Source organism: Sturnira hondurensis, unplaced genomic scaffold (genome assembly GCF_014824575.4).
Source record: "Sturnira hondurensis isolate 20B ecotype Veracruz unplaced genomic scaffold, ASM1482457v3 Scaffold0006566, whole genome shotgun sequence".
Taxonomy (NCBI): Eukaryota; Metazoa; Chordata; class Mammalia; order Chiroptera; family Phyllostomidae; genus Sturnira; species Sturnira hondurensis.
This window is the reverse complement of record NW_028079197.1, coordinates 2,732,075-2,753,669: the sequence shown is the minus strand read 5'-3', so window position 1 is coordinate 2,753,669 and position 21,595 is coordinate 2,732,075. Positions and strand designations below refer to the sequence as shown.

The window sequence follows — 21,595 nt, the reverse complement described above, 5'->3', positions numbered from 1 at the left end:
TGTTGGGCATTTATTCCAGAGAAAGAAAAGTTATGTCCATCAATATTTACAGCAGCTTCATTCATAATACCAAAAATTAGAAACAACCACCTTGGGCAACTGGGTCATTTGGTTGGAGCACTGTCCCGACACCAAAAGATTGTAAGTTCAATCCCCAATTGGGGCCTACATGGGAAGCAGCCAATCGATGTTTCTCACATCAATGCTTGTTTGTTTCTGCTTGTCTCTCTCTCTCTCTCTCTTTCAAATCAGTGAATATATCCTCAAGTGAAGATTTTAAAAAACAGTAATAAAAATAAAAACATTAGAAACAACCACCATATCCTTCAATAAATTAATGTTTAAACAAACTGGTACATCCATATCATGGAATACTACTCAGCAATGAAAAGGAATAAACTATTAATATATGCCACAACTTGAATAGATCTCAAGGGTATTATGCAAAGTTTTTTTAAGTCTCATCAAGCAGTTATATGCTGTATGATTCCATTCCCATAACATTCTTCAGATGACAAAATTACAGAGGTGAACACATTAGTGGTTGTCAGAGGTTAGAGACTAGAGGGTGAGGAGGGCAGGGGGAGGGGCTGCAGAGGGGAGATGGGTATGGTTATAAAAGGGAAACTCCAGGAATTCTTGTGGTAATGGAACTGTTCTATATCAACATATGTGATAAAACTGCATAGAACTACACATGCATATACAAGTGAGTATATTAATAACTTGCAAACACTGTAAACGTTAGGTGGATTGTACCAATACCAGCTTTCTGGTTTTGACATATCCTCTAGTTATATAGGATGTTATCACTGGGAGAAGCTGGGTGAAAGGTATACAGGATCTCCTTGTGTATTTTTTGCAACATCCTATAGATCTATAATGATTTTTTTAAGTTTTTTTTTAAGTAGACACCAAAACCAGATATATTTTCCACTGCAACAAACTGTTCATCTTTTTGGGTGTGCCAAAAATAGTCTGTTCTTATTTTTTAAACTAGGTTAGATCCAAAGACTCCCAATAGCATTACAACTGTCCTTCCCCATAAGCATTCTGCTCAAACTTACCAGTAGTAAAGAGTATAGTTAGTGTCAGGACTTGTGGTCCTTCCAGGGAGCCAAGTACACTTCATGTAGCTCAGGTTGTGCCAAATACATTGTAGCTCAGTCACCGCTGACTCCGGATCACCTAGAACACCCAGCCAAGAGTTTAGGACCCTCCTTTCCTTATAAGGCAGACTAGCCAATCACTCTGGGGCATAGGATGGATGGGGTATTTCATGCTGCTTTATCCAAATCTAAAATGCTCACAACTTTCTCTGTCACCTCCACATACTAAGAAAACACTTTTATTGTCATTGAGGGACCCTAACTCTTACATCCGTAACTGGAGACACAGTTGAAAGGTCAAATAATATTTTAATCATAAGAAATGACTGTAGGATTTCTAAATGAATGTGAAAGTATAAACAACCTGTAAATCTATCATTCTTTTCCCCACAAAATTGTATGTCATCCTTCCACAGGGGTTATGCTAGCCTTCTCTCTATCATTCCAATCTTAGTCTATGTGCTGCTGAAGCAAGCACTATCTACCTCTCATTAAAATAGCAAATTTATTGAGTTATAATTTACCTTCTAATCTTTTGGTCAAAACTATCACATCTTGTCCTAAACATTAAACAATTTTCCTGAAGCAATTTGGAAAATGGTAAGTATAATGTAACTCTTACTAGTTGCCTATCCTGTGTTATGACTTTAGGAGCCTTAAAATCTTTATAATCTGAAATCTCTACCATTAAAAAGTGTTTTCATGACTTCCAGCCAAGATGGAGGCATAGGTGGAAATACTGTACCTCCTCACACAACCAAACTTAAGGACAACAAAGATTTAGGAACAAAAACACAACCAGAACAGACAGAAAACTGAACTGTACCAAAGTCCGACAACAATGAACCATTCATACAGACCAGTAAGAGGGGCAGAGTTGGTGGCCCGTAGAGAGGGGTCCCCGCAGGAAGAGACGGGGGTTACCAAACAAAGTGTGGGGAGGAAACCAGGCACGTAAGGTGGTTGGCTGACCACAGACACACAAATGTGTGCAGATAAACCAGGCAAAAAAAATGGGCAGTGAGACAGACCACACAACCCAGGGCCCCAGTGACGGGAAATAAAACATAAAAGCACCAATTGGAAAACTTTCGGGGGTTGAGGTGCCAGGAGAGGCTCCCAGCCTCACAGGAGATTTCGTTGGAGAGACCCACAGGGTCCTTGAATATACACAAGCCCACCCACCTGGGAACCAGCACCAGAAGGGTCTGGTTTGCTTGGGGGAAGCGGCAGAGGGGACCAAAATCTGAGAGAGAGCAGAACAAGTGCCATTGTTTCCTCTCTGACTCCACCCCCACATACAGAGTCACAACACAGCAATTGGGTTGCCCCGCCCTGGTAAACACCTAAGGCTCTGCCCCTCATACATAACAGGTGCAAACAGACCAAAACATTATGGCTCAAGCAGAAGAACAACTCAAAGCCCCAGAGCCAATACTTCTAAGAGACCAAGAGATAGCCAACCTATCAGATGCACAGTTCAAAACACTGATGATCAGGATGCTCACAGAACTGGTTGATTTTGGTCACAAATCAGACGAAAAAATGAAGGCAACACTAAGTGAAATGAAGGGAAATGCACAAAGAAACAATAGTGATGGAAAGAAAACTGGGACTCAAATCAATGGAGTGGACCAGAAGGAAGAGAGATACAACCAAACAGAAAAGAAGGAAGAAGCAAGAATTCAAAGAAATGAGGAGAGGCTTAGGAACCTCCAGGACATCTTTAAATGTCTGAACATCCAAATTATAGGGGTACCAGAAGGAGAACAGGAAGAGCAACAAGTAGAAAAGTTATGTGAACAAATAATAAAAGAGAACTTCCCCAATCTGGCAAAGGAAATAGACTTCCAGGAAGTCCAGGAAGCTCCGAGAGTCCCAAAGAAGGTGGACCCAAGGAGAACACACTAAGGCACATTATAATTGCTTTACTCAAGATTAAAATGAAGGAGAGAATTCTAGAAGCAGCAAGAGATAAGGGGACAGTCACCTCCACCTACAAAGGAGTTCCCATCAGACTGTCAGTTGATTTCTCAAAAGAGACCTTCCAGGCAAGAAGGGGCTGGAAAGAAGTATTCCAAGTCATGAAATCCAAAGACCTACATCCAAGATTGCTCTATCCAGCAAAGCTTTCATTTAGAATGAAAGGGCAGATAACTAGCTTATCTAGCTTCTCAGATAAGGTCATCTTCAAGGAGTTCATCATCACCAAGCCCTTATTATATGAAATGTTAAAGGGACTTATCTAAGAAAAAGAAGATAAAAAATATGAACAGTGAAAGGACAGCAAACTCACAGTGATTAACAACCACACCTAAAACAAAAGCAAACTAAGCAGACAGCTAGATCAGGAGCAGAGCCACAGAAATGGAGATCACATGGAGGGTTAGCAACAGCGGGGTGGGAGGAGGAGAAGGGGGGAGAAGGTACAGAGAATAAGCATAGATAGTGGGGAGAAAATAGACAGGGGAGGGCAAGAATAGTATGGGAAATACAGAATCTAAAGAACTTGTGACACATGGACATGAACGAAAGGGAGGGAATGTGGGTGGGAGGGGGTGTGCAGGGTGGAGGGGAATGAAGGGGGGAACATGGGACAACTGTAATGGCATAATCAATAAAATATGTTTAAAAAAGAAACAAACAAACAAAAGGTTAGTGATATTAAAAAATAAAAAACAAAAAAAAGTGTTTTCAGTTGAGGCATCATGTCTCTATATTAAATGCCTCTGTTTAACTGCAAACCTGTTTATCTCCCAGGATCCTTGAAGTGCTATTGTACTGAGTCGTCATCAACCATTTTACTGTCATAACACAATTTAGCTTTTTTCAGATTATTAAACTCCTAAAGAAATGAGAATTGGGGAGTTGTTTTAAACCATGCTCCCACCCTCCTAACAGTACTGAATTTTATAATTTTACAAATACTACTTCATATACCACTTTATTGATTTGACCAATAGAAACATCAATTTGTTATTCCATTTATTGATGCATTCATTGGTTCTTTCTTGTATTTGCCCTGACCAGGGATCAAACCCACAACCCTGGCACATTGGGACAATGCTCTAACCAACTGAGCTACCCAACTAGGGCCACTTCATACACTTCTGATCAGTGCAATGCAAGCAGACAGAATGGTCTGGAGAACATGTCACATTGTGCTAAGGTTTGGAGGTAGGACACAGGCCCTGCACAACCAAGGTGGCAACATTATGTACAGAGCATTTACTCCTTACCAGCAACTATTCTAAGCATCTCACATATACTGACTTATGTAATCCTCTCAACAGTCCTGATAGGTAGGTACTATCATGATCTCCACTTTACCAATGAGGAAACTTAAGGGAGAAAGAGCTAAGTAATCTGCCTATAGTCACACAACTAGAAACTGGCAGAACTGAGTTTTAAAGTTGGACCTTTGGCTCTGGTAGCTCTGCTCTTGACCAGTATGTGCTGTTCCCTGTATGCAACACAAAAGCTAGAAGGATACTGGGTGATGGGTGGGAAAGCAGTTGGGGGACAATGATGAACCTGAGTACTCGACAGCTTTGTCTCAGGCTAATCTGGAATTGGAGCCAGGCCAACAGTTTATTTTCCGTTTTTAACATCTTTCCACAAATATATCCTATATATCAAACCAATCTCTATATACTGAAGAAGATAGTACATATTTTGAGTTTTTTTTTAAGCACTGGACCTGGAATCTAAAGACCTGCAGCAACTTACTCAGTTTCCGTATAAAGTGGTAACAGTGATAATAATATATGACTCCCTCACTTCACAAGATAAGCTTATGAGGCTTGATTTTGGGAAAGTTTGTGTGTGTGTCATTTTCCAAATTATTAAGTGCTATATAACTATTATGGATTGTTATTCAAGGTTTCTGTGAGCACCTGGAAAGCAGGATGTCCTCATATTGATCACTATGGTACTACCACTTAGAACAAGTGCTTGAAACTTATTAGACTCAGCAAATGTTTGCAACTGTTGAATTAATGAACACTGAACATAAGCATATGGATAATTTGGATTTATTCTCTCTATATATATATCAAGAGAAATTGCTTTCAGATGTTACCTTCAGGGGGTGAGATGCACTTTTCCTCCAAAGGGCTAGGATTGTCACTTTCATTGGCACTACACTGGGACCCCACTTGCAGACAAATCTTCTCATTCAGGGGCACTTCTTTTGAACGATGAGTTTCTGGAGCAATTTTCTAAGGTTAGGAAATAAAAATAGGGATTGCTATAGCAAATACACAGAAATACACTTATGTAATAAAACAGTAGCATGTGGAGATGTATAAAACATGGAGTTATCCAATGGTATAGATAACTTATCTCAACCTAGGGTGATTTTGCTCCACTCAACACTCCAGGGGACCTTTGGTAATGTCTAAGAACACTTTCAGTTGTCATGACTTGAAGGGAGTTGCTACTGGCATTTAGTGAGTAGAAGCCAAGGATTCTGCTAAACATTGTACAATACACAGATCAGCCCTGGCTGAAATGGCTTAGCGGATTGAGCATCAGCCTGTGAACCAAAGGATCACTGGTTCAATTCCTAGTCAGGGCACATGCCTGGGTTGCAGGCCAGATACCCAGTAAGGGGTGCATGAGAGGCAACCGCACATTGATCTTTTACTCCCCCTCTTTCTCCCTTCCCCTCTCTGAAAAAATAACAAAATAAAATCTTCAAAAAAATTTTTTTAAATACAAAGATCAAGCTTCCCTCCCCCTACAATAAGACTTATCCTGTGACAAATGTCAGGGCTGCCACCATTAAGAAACCCTGGTGTGATTAAAAAACAATACCACTTTTTAAAGAGATTTTTTGTTTTATTGAACTTTTTAAATGTACAAACATCATGACGTTTACCTCTAAAACCTACCATACTAAAACATCAACTGTTTAAAAGGAATTCTAAAAGAAAAACAATAATACTGTCAGAATTCAATTCCAAACACATGCAGTATCCCATCAAGATCAAGGAGAAAAAGGACTTCCAGACAAGATGGAGGTGTAGGTAGATACACTTTGCTTCCTTGCAAAACCAAGAGAAGGACTACAACCAATTTAAAAACAAAAAAACAACCAGAATTGCCATGAAATGGCAGTGTATGGAAGTCCAACAACCAAGGAGTTAAAGAAGAAACATTCACCCAGACCAGTGGGAGGGGCGGAGACAGGCAGCTGGGGCAGAGAGGATTCATGGCAAGGCAGTGTCTGGCACACCAGATTGGGGAGGCAGCAGCTGGCTGACTAGGTAGTCCCACATTCAAGTGTGGATAAAGCAGGAAGAACTAGGGAGCAAGACAGACCACGAAACCCAGGGTTAGAGCACAGGGAAATCAAACCTCAAAAACTCTAGCTGTAAAAACTTATGGGGGTTGTGGCAGTGGGGGGAATTGCCAGTCTCACAGGATAGTCCATTGGAGGTATCCACAGAGTCCTAGAACATACACTAACACACCCACCCTGGAATCAGTACCAGAATGGTTTAATTTGCTTGTGGGAAGTGGAGGAAGTGACTAAAAGTGGGTGAGAGCTGAGCAAGTGGCATTGTTCTCTTGAATCCCTCTCCCACATACAGTGCCCCAATGAAGCCAAGTGGGTTGCCCAAGCCTGGCAAATACCTAACCCTCTGCCCCTTACTACATAACAGGTGCATATAGACAAAAGAAATGTGGCCTGAATGAAAGAACAGATCAAAACTCCGGAAAAAGAATTAAGCAATGAGGAGATAGCCAACCTATTAGATGCAGAGTTCAGAACACTGGTGATAAGGTTGCTCATAGAAATGATGGAAACAAAATAAAATAAGAAGTGAAGATTATACAAAGTGAAATAAAGAAAAATGTCCAGGGAACCAACAGTGAAGGGAAGGAAATTGGGACTCAAATCAATGATTGGGACCAGAAGGAAGAAGTAAACATTCAACCTGAACATAATGAAGAAACAAGAATTCAAAATAATGAAGAGTGCCTTACGGGCCTCTGGGACAAAGTTAACGTTCCACCAGCTGAATCCTAGGGGTGCCAGAAGAAGAAAAGGAAGAGCAAGAGATTGAAAAATTTTTTAAGATTTCATTTATTTATCTTTAGAGGGAAAGGGAAGGAGAGAATGAGTCAAATATCAATGTATGGTTGCCTCTGGTGTGTCCCCTGCTGGGAACTGCCCTGCAACCCAGGCATGTGCCCTGACTGGGAATCGAACTGTGATCATGTGGTTCGCAGGCCCATGCTCATTCCACTGAGTTACACCAGCCAGGAAGAGATTGAAAATTTATTTGAAGAAATAATGAAGGAGAACTTTCACAATCTGGCAAAGGAAACAGACTTCCAGAAAGTCCAGGAAGCCCAGAGAGCCCAAAGAATTTGGACCCAAGGAAGCACACACCAAGGCACATCATAATTATATTACCCAAGATTAAAGACAAGGAGAGATTCTTAAAAGCAGCAAGAGAAAAGGAAACAGTTACCTTCAAAGGAGTTCCCAGAAGACTATCAGCTAATTTCTCAAAAGAAACCTTGAAGGCAAGAAGGGGCTGGAAAGAAGTATTCCAAGTCATGAAAGGCAAGGACCTACAACCAAGATGACTCTATCCAGCAAAGCTTTCATTTAGAATGGAAGGGCAGATGAAGTGCTTCCCAGATAAGGTCAAGTTCAAGGAGTTCATCATCACCAAGCCCTTATCATATGAAATGTTAAAGGGACTTATCTAAGAATTAGAAGAAAATCAAAACTATGAACAGTAAAATGACAACAAACTGACAACTATCAACAACCAAACCAAAACCTCACCTCAAACAAACTAATCAAACAATTAGAACAGGAACAGAATCACAGAAATGGAGATCACATGGAGGGTTATCAGCGGGGAGGTGGAGGGGACGAATGAGGGAAAAGGTACAGGGAATAAGAAGCATAATTGGGGGACTTCTGCCAAGATGGAGGCATAGGTGGAAACACTGCCTTCTCCCACAACCAAGTTTGAATACAACAAAGGTTTAGAGAACAAAGACACAGCAAAAAACAGAAAATTGAATTATACAGAAGTTCGACTACAACTAACTGTTCAACTGGGACGGTAAGAGGGGCAGAGCCAGCAGTGGAGCAGGGTCAGGCAGGACATATCCCCCCGACCTAGGCGCGCAAGTGGCCAGGACCCAGTCAGGGTGTGGGGCAGACTGACTGCGGTCGCACATTCGCGCACAGTGAGACGGACCATGTAGGCCCCAGGGGGCGAGGGCTGACAGCGGTGGCACACTCGCGTGCAGTGGGATGAAATGAGCAGGCCCCGGTGACGGTGGCACCTGCCGCACCTGTGGGGAAGGCGGCAGGAGGCGGCAGACACACGTGGCAGGAGGCGGCAGACGGGACGCCATTGCTCCTCTTTGACCCTGCCCCCACATACAGCGTCACAACCCAGAGACTTAGTTGCCCTGCTCTGGTGAGCACCTAGGGCTCTGATCCTGCTACGTAACAGGCACAAACAGCCCAAAAGATGACACGAGAAGAACTCAAAGTCCCAGAGCTGATAACTCTAAGAGACCAAGAGATTGCCAGACTCTCAGAAGCACAATTCAAGACACTGTTTATCAGGATGCTCACAGAACTGGTTGATTATAGTCACAAATTAGAGGAACATATGAAGGCTAAACTAATTGAAATGAAGGGAGATGTCCAGGAAACCAATAGTGATGGAAAGGAAACTGGGACTCAAATCAATGGAATGGACCAGAAGGAAGAACGAAACATCCAACCAGAAAGGAATGAAGAAATGAGAATTCAAAAAAATGAGGAGACACTTAGGAACCTCCAGGACATCTTTAAATGTTCCAACATCCGGATTATAGGGGTACCAGAAGGGGGAAAGAAACAGCCACAAGTGGAAAACGTATTTGAACAAATAATAAAGGAGAACTTCCCCAGTCTGGCAAAGGAAATAGACTTCTAGGAAATCCAGGAAGCTCAGAGAGTGCCAAAGAAGTTGGACCCAAGAAGGAACACACCAAGGCACATCATCATTACATTAGCCAAGATTCAAATGAAGGAGAGAATCCTAGAAGCAGCAAGAGATAAGGGGACAGTCACCTACAAAGGAGTACCCAACAGACTGTCAGTGGATTTCTCAGAAGAGACCTTACAGGCAAGAAGGGGCTGGAAAGAAGTATTCCAAGTCATGAAATNAAATATAGAATCCAAAGAACTTGAGACAGGTGGTTATAAACTAAGGGGGGGGAAAATGGTGGGGGAGGGAGGGTGCGGGTGGAGGGGATTGAAGGGGGGGGGGAATAGAACAACTGTAATGGTATAATCAATAAAATATATTTTTTAAAAAATCTTTCTGTACTGTTTGACCATTTTGACTATCTTACATATCCATATAAATTTTAAGGGTTGATGTATGCCCTGGATATACCACACTCTTTTTCTCAAAAGTAGATAAGCATTCTGGAATCATAGAAAGCCAACTTAAAGACAGCATACAGACATAAATCACAAATCTGGTTATTATGATTGAGAATAATAAGACTAAAGGGCTCCTCAGGAAAATATCTGCCCAGGTGACAGAGGTGGAATAATTACGAATGGAGCTGCTTGTAATCAGAGCTCCAAGGAGTTTCCTGTTTTGCAATAGTTTCTGACTCAAGTTGGAGACAGCATTTCCTTTTACATACGTGCTGATGGCCACGAAGGGGAAATTTGTCACAGCTACCTCTATTTACCACCCAAAGGCACTATTCTGCCATATCTCATGCCTGCTGCCTGCTGAACATAAGGGCAACTGTGAGATATTCCCAAAAGCAGCACATAAGAATGACCTCTGAGAGGTAGCTAGCATATCAAGAATTTATGAATAGCAAAGACATGAAAACAAATCACTTTACAGAGACTGAACAGCTCTTAGGCCCAGACAAGACAGACCTCTGAAAAGGGAGTTAGCTTGTCAGCTCTGGAAGAAAAAAACACCCGAAGTGTCTGCTACCAAAATTCTGGCTGGGAGACAAGAGAGGATGATTTAGCTCCGTGGACATTTGAGTTTTCTGTCCTGTCAGCAAAGCTATGCCTACCCTCGATGAGGCCTCGGGCTATTCTTAGGCGAATACTTTTTCGCAACTATTTCCTAATTCTTTGCCAAGAAGCCTACTTATCATTTGCCTTTCAATTCAGTTGCTGCCAACAGGGATGGAACACACCAGTTAGGCCAAAAGAAGGCTATCTACAATATTTCACCTTTATCGTTTTCATGGCAAAGTAAGGAAGTGGCCCTTGAGAGGTGAATGTGTGCCGAGGAAATGAAGCTTCTCAGCCTGTGCAGCTGAAAGCCAGCCCCAGGATTATGGTAATGGTGGCAGGAAAGCTCTGAATGCAAATTTCACTGACCTCACAATTTTATTATACACAAGTCCTACACAGTAAGTCCTCCCTTAACGTCCTCAGTAGTTCTGCGCCTTTAAATTTTGCCATAGGTTTACTGATATGAGTTGAGTTTGTATGGCATCTCATCAATGTTACAACAAAACAATGTTGAACAAAACAACGTTACTCCAGGACTTCTTATATACCACTGAAGGAGCCACTCTGACCCAAGGATCATTGGTAATTCTTGTTTAGAAGCTACATTTGTCCTTTGTAGATACCAGGGGCAAATGTGCAGTGAAATGCCATGTATCAGGAATCATTATGGAAAAATCTCAGTTCTCTTATTATATTAGATACTGTTCCAGGGAGAGGGCTGTGGCATTTTATTATGTATTTTTATAATACTGGAATTTTTAATTGAAAAAATACTTTACTACCCAAATTTGAACCTTATGTTTTGGGAATGGGAATAATAAAATGATTTAGAAAAGGCATGGTAGGGGGAAAGAATAATTTAATCTCTTTCAAGTTTTAAAGTAAATAATATTAAATTGGTATGAATAAAGTAGGAACCTGAATTGTCAATGATTGTCAAGTTAACCACACCTCTTTCTATCAGACAAGGAATTAAAGCCCTCCCAGCAGATCTTCATGAGGCACGCATGATGGTGCCCACGTGATTTTCGGCTATGGTGACTCACTGCACTGGTAGCTAGCTGCTGTATGACATTAGGCTCCACCCATCAGAGAATCTGGCCTCCTTTCAAAATCTTATCAAAAACCAAGGCAAGAGTCCTGAACTGATCTCTTCCCCTTAGGACCAGTGTTAATTTGGCTGGATCAAACCTTTCCCAAGTTGTAGATTCCTTTCTCAAAAGGAAACATGGGTCAGCTTCAGCTTTGCCTCTCAGGATGCCTGGACAGAACAACAACCTTTTAATTTATTCACCTGGTGAGACTTACCTATCTCTTGGTGAGAAAAGATATCTAAAATCTGATTCCACATCCTTCTTGCACTTGCCAGATTGGGAAACTATTACAGAATATTAAAACAGTGGTAGAGGACAGCTACTTACCTATTTTTTTTTTATTTCTAAGAATTATTCATAAATCCTTGACTCATCTTAATGACCCTCCAACCTTAAGACTAAAAATGAATTCATTTAGCAACTTGAGACCTTAAGACATTCAAATAAGCCCTTTAACATGTAGAAGCTATCATAATGCCACACTTCTTCAATATGCTTCAAAGGATATATGCACCCTACTTTCATTTTATGATGTTAATGCTGAGTCCAAAGGGCAGAAAAAGGAAAGGAAAATTACTCCTGCCATTTATGCTCAGCCTCAAGATTGTAACCTTCAACAGTTCCAGACAGGAACCACCCCCAGCACTAATTGGAAGGAATAATCCACATTCATCATAAATGCAGGATTGACAATGATCAATGCTGTCAAATGGCTGAAATCAATGACTTTAAGCAAAGATCACCCTTTATGGTCTCCTCAGGGGCAAAATGGAGGGAACAAGATTAAATGATAATATTATCTATAAAAGTAACAATTGCTTATGTTTCAATAATTATTAAGATTAATAATACTAAAAGCTAACAATTATTGAATACTAACTCTGTACCAGGTGCATTACAAACATCATCTCCTTTTAATACACACAACCTTCATATGAAGCAGGTACATTTGACAGTTGAACAATTGTAGGGTGGGTGGGAGCACCAACCCTCACCCCTAGCAGTCTAAAATATAACTTTTCATCCTCATATAACTTTTCATTTATAACTGGCCCTTTGAATACACAGATCCAACCAACCATGGGCTGAAAACAGCATTTTCAATCCACAGTTGAAACAGTGGATGGGAATGCAAAAATACTGTTTTTGACCTACAGTTGGTTGAACACACAGAGGAAACCCAGCATATATGTGAACGGCCAGCTGTACTTATTGAAAAAAAATCCTCACATACGTGAACCTGTGAAGTTCTAACCCATGTTGTTCAAGGGTCAACTGTACTCTTACTAGCTGATCCTCCCACCAGCCTTTTACAAACAAGAAAACGGAGGCTCAGAGAGGTTAAGTGAGTTGCCCAAGACCACACAGCTTGAAAGGGAAAGAGACGAAATTTCAAATCCAATTCTGACTCCACTACCTCCTAAACTTACTGTTTTAAGTCTAAATTTCTGTAAGTATACGGATGAATAAATTCAATTTCTAGGCTAGAGTATCACCTGACTGACCCTTGACCATAGTTAACAGCCTAAGGAATAGGAACCTGTTAGAAAAAGAGTGACCTCTGCCCAGAGTTTCAGTTAGATACTGAGAGACTCAAGGGTCTTTCCCAGAATTTCTCAAGATTGAACTACCAAAAATTGCTACTGAGACTCGTAAATGTTTAAAGCACCTCCTTAGGAACAAGAGGAAGCCAACATAGTGAAAAGCAGAACTCTGACTACACAAGTTTCACTGCTAGAAATATTAAAGGCTTCCGCATTTAGAGGACCTCTTTTAAAACGTAAATGCTTTTGGCCAGCCTCCATTCTTTAACACTTAACACTTGAACCTCAATTAACACCTCAGCAAGAAAAGGTCCAAGAAGGCAGATTAGGACATTTCCCTCAAGAGAAAGAGCCTATTCCATCCTCACTTTATTAAGCCTTCACATACACTATTTTCCATGCCCTAGCAAAACCAGGGAAGTGAGCAGAGCCACACTTGACACACAAGGAAACTGAGGCATAGAGAGGTCTTTTCAATTTAAGTAATTTACCCCAAGCCACTGAGCTAGCTAAGTGGCACAGCAGATAAAACTTAGGTTCTCCTGCGTCTTCCTGTCACCAAAATGCTTGAACTGGTGATTTCACAATCCACTGCTTCAAAATACTGTCACTAATAACACCTCATTTGGCTTCCTCAAAATCCTGGACAAATTCAACCCCCAACATCCCCTAACTCCTCCATATACACCCCCATGGAAACAAGGTATAAAGATACGACAGTTTTGAACAAATGATCTGATGCTTTGAAGAATCTGTCCATCTGAAGGGGCTACAAACCAATAAAGCCCGGGAGAAAACTCTGTTAAATAAAATTACCATTTTAAAAAAGTGAAATTATGCCCTGCCTGGTGTGGCTCAGTGGACTGAGCACCAGACTGCTAACCAAGGGGTGTCTGGTTTGATTCCCAGTCAGGGCACGTGCCTCGGTTGCAGGCCAGGTCTCTAGCAGCGGAGTGCTCAAGTGGCAACCACACATTGATGTTTCTCTCCCTCTCTTTCTCCCTTGCCCTGTCTAAAAATAAATAAAGTCTTTTTTAAGAAACGTGAAATTATCCAATCTTGTTAACAAAAATTCACTGAAATGAGCCAACCACAGCTGACTGGAAAGGCTCAAAGTTCCCCTCATTTTTCCTCAGGCATCATGAAACCTTCTAGTCAATCCCACCTGCTATGTACATCTTTTTTTTTTTCACTTGCCATCAAACCCTTTCCCTTGCATCACAAAGTTCTTGTATATCTATCAGTGCATGTGACTAGCAAGATGGTGAATGTGAAAATTCCCTGACAAACTGAAAGTGTTATATAGATACAAGGCTTTAGGCAGGAACACAGGAACCAATTTTAACGTAATTATTTATTGAGTGCCTAATAGATAAAGATATCTAGTATTTTGTACCAGAGAATCTCAATTGCATTTGATTATCAAATAATTAGCAAATAATTTCATGTGTTCAATTTTCTCAACAGTTGTTTCTGTAATTGTCCCAGTTAAAATTTAGACATAGCCCCAAATAAAATTCTCACCTTGAAATAAGATTAGAATTTGGCTTATTTTTTTAAATTTTTTATTTATTGATTAATTTTAGAGAGAAACATCAATTCATTGTTCCACTTATTAGACATTCACTGGTTGATTCTTTTTTTTAAAGATTTTATTTATTTATCTTTAGAGGGGAAGGGAAGGAGAGAGAGAAATATCAATGTTTGGTTGCCTCTCATGAGTCCCCTGCTGGGAACTGGCCTGCAACCCAGGCATGTGCCCTGACTGGGAATTGAATCACGATCGTGTGGTTCGCAGGCCCACGCTCAATCCACTGAGCTACACCAGCCAGGCCACTGGTTGATTCTTATACGTGCCCTGATTGGGAGTTGAACCCGCAACTTTGGCATACAGACGGCATTCCAACCAACTGAGCTACCCAGCCAGGGCAAAATTTGGCTTATTCTTCGCTCCAATTCATACTGTTCATTTTACCTTACCAATTCTGTATGTTCCAGAAAACTTACCTTATCCTGCTTGTTGCCAAAGTGACTAAAATACCATAGACTGCAATTCGGGCTGGCTCCTTCTGGAGGATTCCATGTCCATATTACTGTGCAGAGGTTTTCAACAGAAACACTCAAATTCATCACAGGTGGCTGAGTTTCTGTTCAAATCAAGCACAAGAAATAAATCTATCAACATCAGCCAGTTTGGGGGTTGGTTTATTTAATTCATTATTCCAACTCCTAGATGCCAAGAATACGAAAACTGGGTAGAAATATCTAATGTTTATTGATATTAGTACTTAGAACTCCCCACATATTTATCTGGTGAATCCTCACAATCTTATGAGCTAGGGACTATCAGCCTCATTCTAAAGATGAGGTGACTGAAGTGCAGGGATGTTGAGTCACTTGTCCCAAATCCGAGTGAATGACAGAGCTGGGTGGAAACCCAGAAATTCCTGTGTTTCCAAGGCCACATTCTTAACTACTTGCTATACAAAGAAGTGTATATTCCTAAATTTTCCTCCTGCAGGGATCTGGGCTTCCCCACACTTGGAATCCATGTCTCCCTCAATAAAGTCACTCCCATCTCAGCAGTTCTGCCAGTGAGCTTAAGCAGCTCATCTGTGTGATCTAGCAATTGTTTCAATAACTTTTCTAAAGAAGTACTGAGGAAGAAAGATTAATAGCCCTTACTGTTCTCCTTGGGGTCTGACACTAAAAAGCTGGAACAGTACCTGTAATTAATCTGAATAGGGGAAGAAAAGAGCAGAAACTGTGAAGCAGTATCTTAAAAATGTATTTCATTTGGAGAAAACTCAGCAATGTGTCCACTATTTACTATCATTTTGCACCCAGCTCTAAGATCAGGGAAAGGGGTTCACTGCTTCAGCCAAACACAGAGAAATAGATTGTGCAGGGGGCATCATTTCAAACTTTCCTAAGAACTTCTCTCCTGAGGCCAGGACTACCAGGTGTACAGGAATGCTCTGTCCTACCTTTACAACCTTTCTGTAAATAGAAACTTATTCCAAAATAAAGTTTATTAAACTAATTTTTAAAATACCCCCCCCAAGTTGTCTCTGTAGTGGCAAACTTAATCATTATTAAGGAGTACAGTTATATTAATTTGTCAATCGATAGTTATATCGCATATGCTATGCTACCACTTTGGAGTGCACTGGGCATCTGACAAAATCTGCAATACCTGCAGCATTTCTTTCCTCTTTAACAGCACAAAGAATTCCATGTGCTCCCCCAAATATCAACCCCACAGGCACTAAGTAGTTGGGATTTCCCCAATAGTCAATTTTGTACCTTGCAGCCTACAGAGGCCCTTGTCTCAATATTCATCCCCTCTTTCCTGACTCTACTACCATTAGATTTTTAGCAAGGTAGACCAGAGGCCCAAATGTGGGAAGGCATGGGTGTGCTGTGGAAACAGGTTTGTGGAAACAGGGATTCTCCATTGTAGTTCATACCAAACCAGCTAGTGTCAGCTAGTGTTTGGTAGTTCATACCAAACCAGCTAGTGCCAGCCTGAACCAATGGCTCAGGCTATAGGATTTTAAGTGATTACAGGACTGTACAACTATTGTGTTTTGGCCCTTCGAACACTACATTAGTGATGTTTCTGAAGACAAATCATTTGTCAGGTATATGGCCTGTAATAAAACTCTCTCCTACTGAGGACTATGCTCTACTTTAAGATTCTCTGCCTTATTTTGCAGGTTCCAGAACCACACGGCAGCAAACTTCCTAAAACAACCTTTCCACCTACCTCCCACTGCCACACAAAAAGTAAAGCCCTGATGATAAAAAATATTACATGTTTATGGTTCACTTAAATCAGACTGCAATTTTCAAGTACTTTAAGACATTTTAAAGCCTCCTTTTAACCTCCATATTTTAATAAACCAAATAGCCTGCCCTATTTCCAATCTCATAAATGGATTTAATTTTCCCCCCATCTGTTCCGAAGTTTTTTAGTCAGGTGTCATTGTTTCGCATTTTAGGCTACTTGTGGATATCTGCCATCCTTTCTTTCCCCCCAATGGCTCCTTCCACTTCTCTTGAGATTTTTCTTCTTTCTGTACTTTAAAACACACAGATCCACACACAATGGAACTTCAAATACAGTCTCAAAATATTTAAATGTATATGGATACATGTGTATGTGTGTATAATACATCCAGACATCTACAGAAATAGTGGAGACTGTACTTCTTGCTCACATGTGGTAGGACACAGAATTTCAGTACAGTGTAATGACTGTGGAGCCAGACTGCCTGACTTCATATACCTGCTCTGCTACTTACTCGGTGCCAAGGTACCTAACCTCTCTATGCCCCAGTTTCCTCATATATAACATGAGGATGATCATAATAACTTAATGATTATTATGAAGATTATACGAGTTAATAGAGATACAATGCTCAGAACAGTGCCTGGCATAGGCAAGTGCTAGATAAATGTTAGCTGCTTTCTTTTTCTCTGAAGAGACAAAACTGTTCCAAATAATTGCTTTGTTTTTGTCCGAAAGTGATAATATGTCCATGGCCTTTGAGATAGAACATCTCTCTTGTGCCTGATAAGCTTTCCTTAGGCATTTCATTTCACCCATTTCTTAGAAGCGGATCACTGACTTCAGAAGGCAATGTGGGAAAGAGAGATGGACTCAAGTAGCTCCCCCAACTAAACTTCAAACCTCAAGTGAGTCTGTATGATCATCTAGCACAATATCGTATTCTAATTAGGAATTAACACAATCAATGCTCTTTCTAGTAAGGCATGTTGCTTAACTAATGGTTTTGCAGACATATTTTGGGAAAAGTTAAGGATTTCACAAGAATCCACCTCTGTCCCTTTTTTCTTACGCCACCATCTCTCTCTCTCTGTGTCATCCTAATCACACTGATGTGTTCTGCTGGGCCCCTGCAAGGCAATCCATCATGATCCTGGACGGGTGTTCAAAGGACAACTTTCTAGTGGACACCCTCAACCCTAGATTTCTGTGTAGCTTCATATCCCCATGATTCCCCTCCCCCACTTAGGTCTCCCTGCTCGCTTCTCCTCCAGTGTCCACTCTGCCCCCACTCGGAGCCTTCAAGGGCAAATGAAGGTCTTCTGCCTGGACTGACTTTGCCAATGCACCCTCCTGCCAAGCTGGGCTCCTCACTGACCACAAAAGAACACTCTCACCCTCCCACACCAGGGTCTTTGCTCCTGTTATCCAACCCCCCATGGGAATAACTTCCCCACTGATTCAAATTCCACACATCTGAAGGTCTAGCTCAAGTTTTACCACTTCCATGAAACCATCAGCCCTCACAGTTCCCCCTCTTCTGGGCGCCTAGAGTACTTATTACTGTTTGGATCATACAGTCTGGCAATTCTAAAGCAAGTCTCCAATCTATGATCATTTGCTTCATATCAAGTGGCCTGTACATACTTTCGTGGGTTCCAACCAGTCCTCAGTCCTCTCCTGCTATTCTGGAAGGCGCCCTGCTCCTCTGCCACCCAAGGACTCTCCTCACTTCTAAACAGAGAGGCACTGATACAGTGGTTAAGGCCTCTGAAATCAGGCTGCTGGGGTTGGAAGCCTAGCTCTTCCACTCTACCAGTGGTGAGACATCGAGCAAAGCTCTTCACTGTGCTTCAGCTTCCTCATGTACAAAATGGGAGTAATAACAGTACCTACAGGATAAGTTTTGTGTAAACATTAAATGAAATATTACAAGTGAAAAACTTAGAACACTGCCTGGCACAGAGTAAACACTATATAAATCCTAGCTGGTGTTATTAATTCACACCACAATATGAGCTACCAATCTAAACAGACTAAACTAAGCCGGTAACACAATCACTCTCTAACCTCTCAAGATTAGAGCTAGAAGAGCCCTTAGAACTTACAGAGTTCAACCTTCTCCTTCCACAGAAAACGGCTGCACAAGAGAGGGAAAATGCCTAGCCCTGGGTCCCACAGCTGGGAAATGTCACACCACTAAAACTCAAGTCCCCTGACTGTTTTTTCCCCTTCATCATACCTCAAATGCAACACTATTGATTGCAAATGCAACGCCATTTCCAATGGGGAAGAAAGGGTCTGTATTCTATGCAATCAAGTCACAATTCAGTCAAAGTTGCTAGTATTGTCTAGAAGGCCAGCTGTTGTTTCAGGTGTGTGTGGGAAGGAGTCTGTGACAGGGAGAATGCTGGAGTAGCACTGTGAAAATCAGGGGACTAGTGAGATGGGTGACCCTAGACAAGTCCCTTCTCTTCACTGGACAGCAGTTTCTCTAAATAATTATGGGAACTGGATCTCCCCAACAGAACTAGGGGCACCTGGGGGCAAGGATGATACTGTACACGCTGAGGTTCTAAGCAAATGTGTGGACCTGGCTAAGTACTAAACAAGGCAGACACTTGAATAATTATTGAGTGACAAATGTCAAACCTCTCTACTCAAATGCTACCCTTTCAATGGGAACTCCATCCTCTTTACAATGGCAAACCTGCTTCTGGCTTTTGTTTTTCTATATAGTAATTAGCACTATCTGACATACCTTATATCCCTCCCCTATATTCCCTCCCAATTGTACCAATAGCAAATAAGCCCCACAGGGCAAGGACTTGATCTGTTTTGCTCACCCCTGCATCCTCAGCCTCTAGAACACTGCCTGGCACACAGCAGATTCTGCATGTCTTTTGCTGACCAAATTAATTGAAAACGTCAAGGTTTCCTAATCAGCATTTCAACCGAGGTTTCAAAGCAAAACACACTGGTGAAAATGCCATAAGCAAATTGTGGGTGTTTGTGTCAATATGATAATAAAAACTTTTCAAATTTGGACCTACTGTCATTGCCCAAAATGTCCAGAAGGCCACTCGTGCCAGGAACTGTCCATGGGGAAATCACTGGCCCCTAACTTTTCACATTAATTCTAACGGGTTAAATGAAAGTTGCTGCATAGGATGAGGGGTTTACGTGAACTCTCTGTACTTTCTTTGCAACTTTTCTGTAAATAGAAAATTATTCCAAAATTTAAAAGGTATTAAAGGGGGAAAAAGTATCCGCCTGGATGATACTACGGATTTGGAGTTCCCAACGGATTTCTTGGATGCCAGAGGAGGCCGTGACTGACACATCCTTTTCCTACGAGGACAAGGATCTTTAGAGATTCCCTTCACTGGACCCGGCTCGCCCGGATCTAGATCACCGTCCCCGCTGGCTCCCGGCCCCTCATCCCCTCTTGGACTCACAGGCGACATTCTGGGTCCGGATCCCACGACCCTCGACCCCCGACACCGTGGGCATGTTTTGGTCCCGCGCCCCGGAGCCAGGCTCCTTGGCTTTTCCGACGGCGCAACGAAAGTGCGGCGTCGAGTCTTGGTCCTCCCGCTCCGCCGTCGCCGCCTGCGATCAGGAAAGCTCGGGCGCCCCTTTGTCTCCCACCTGGAAGCCGGCGCCGGAGGCTGCCGGAGGCTGGGTGTCAAGAGAACACACTTCGGCGCCCACCCCCGTCCCGGCCCTCGGCCCCGCGGCGCCCTCGCCTGCCTGTCGCCCGCGCCCCACTTCCCCCCTCGCTCCAGGCCGGGCGACTGCACTCACCCGTGGGGGCTGTGTTCCCACAGCTGGCAGCGCAGAGGAGCAGCGCCCACAGCGCCCAGAGCCACGCCGGCAACTCCATGCAGCCCCTCGCCTCGGAGCCCGGCGGGCTGTGGCAGCCTCACCAGTCTCCGCCTCCTTCGCTCCAGCTCTTACTTCCCGGCTCCACGGCCCTGGAGGCTGGGGCCGGCACAGACGGGAAGGGCCGCCCCGCCCACGGGCCCGCAGGTAACGCAAGCAAGCAAGCACAGGCGGGGGCGGGGCGGGGCGGCTCCCCAGCTCTGCTGCGCGGCACCTGGCCGCACCGCCTCCTGGACCTTCAGAAGTCTTCGTCTCCGGCCAGACTTCCTTGAAGAAGTCTTGGCCCAGCCCTACCGCCTGCGGGTCGCCCCTCCCCCACGCACCCAGACCCGTGTCGCCGCTGCTTGCCGACTTGCGGGGCCTCAGAAGTGCAAAGCACTGTGCTCTGCTGGACACTGGGACAAGGCTATCTACGGGAAAGAGCTTTGGCCAGGGAGTCCAGAGACGTGGCTTCCGATCATTGGCCTCTGAACCATTGTTTTCTAAACTGTGACTCCAGGGTTAGTAACCCCAGTCCGACTTCACAGGCTGGACGTGGAAGACCACAGATGGGACTTGGCAGGAGTGGCTTTGTGAAAAGGACCAAAGGTATATTTGAATAATAGATAATGAGTGGGTTGGGAGGAAAGTACGGCTCTAAATATGAGGGTCAGTGCCATACTATATACAGTGGATTTTTAAAAGCACGCAACTAACTTTCTGCATGTATCTTTTCCATGGGTATGTATTCAGAGGATGGAAAGTAAGTTAGGATACACTTTCAGTAGAGAAAGTGGGTCATTGAGGCTAAGAACAGAGGAAAATAGGGACACTTTATTCATTTCCTATTGCTGTTATAACCTATTATACCACAAATGTACTGACTTACAAGAACACAGTTTTACTACATCAGAGTTCTGGAGGTCAGAGGTCTCATTGGGCTAAAATCAAGGCTTGGGCAGAGCTGCCTTCCTTCTAAGAAGTTCTAAGGGAGAATCTGTTCCCTTGCCTTTCCAGTTTCTAGAGACTGCCCTCATTCCTTATCTTGCTGCTATACTACTCAGCCCTCTACTTCCTTTGTCACATGTCCTTCTCTGACTCGGGCCCTCCTGCCTCACCTTTTCATCTCTAAAACCCTTTTGATTAGATTGGACCTATTAGAT

The 21,595-nt window shown here is 42.6% G+C and overlaps 1 protein-coding gene and 1 non-coding gene across 3 annotated transcripts in view; both read right to left on the bottom strand.

The window, feature by feature from the left end:
• The window catches only part of IL13RA1 (interleukin 13 receptor subunit alpha 1), a 68,559-nt gene extending 47,743 nt beyond the window's left edge, over window positions 1-20,816 (bottom strand). The window contains exons 1-4 of one of the 2 annotated variants that reach the window (XM_037050188.1): window positions 20,376-20,816; window positions 14,783-14,922; window positions 5,191-5,329; window positions 1,068-1,188 (exon numbers count right to left, since the gene is read on the bottom strand). In XM_037050188.1, coding sequence (XP_036906083.1) covers window positions 1,068-1,188; window positions 5,191-5,329; window positions 14,783-14,922; window positions 20,376-20,454 — 479 coding nt within the window. In that variant the 5' untranslated portion in view covers window positions 20,455-20,816. The remainder of the gene's footprint in view (window positions 1-1,067; window positions 1,189-5,190; window positions 5,330-14,782; window positions 14,923-20,375) is intronic. The other variant, XM_037050189.1, reaches the window with a different exon arrangement.
• On the bottom strand, window positions 1,478-1,587 carry LOC118989864 (U6 spliceosomal RNA). Its single transcript, XR_005067113.1, has one exon. It is a non-coding gene; the product is annotated as a U6 spliceosomal RNA (small nuclear RNA).
• Window positions 20,817-21,595: the final 779 nt, after the last annotated feature.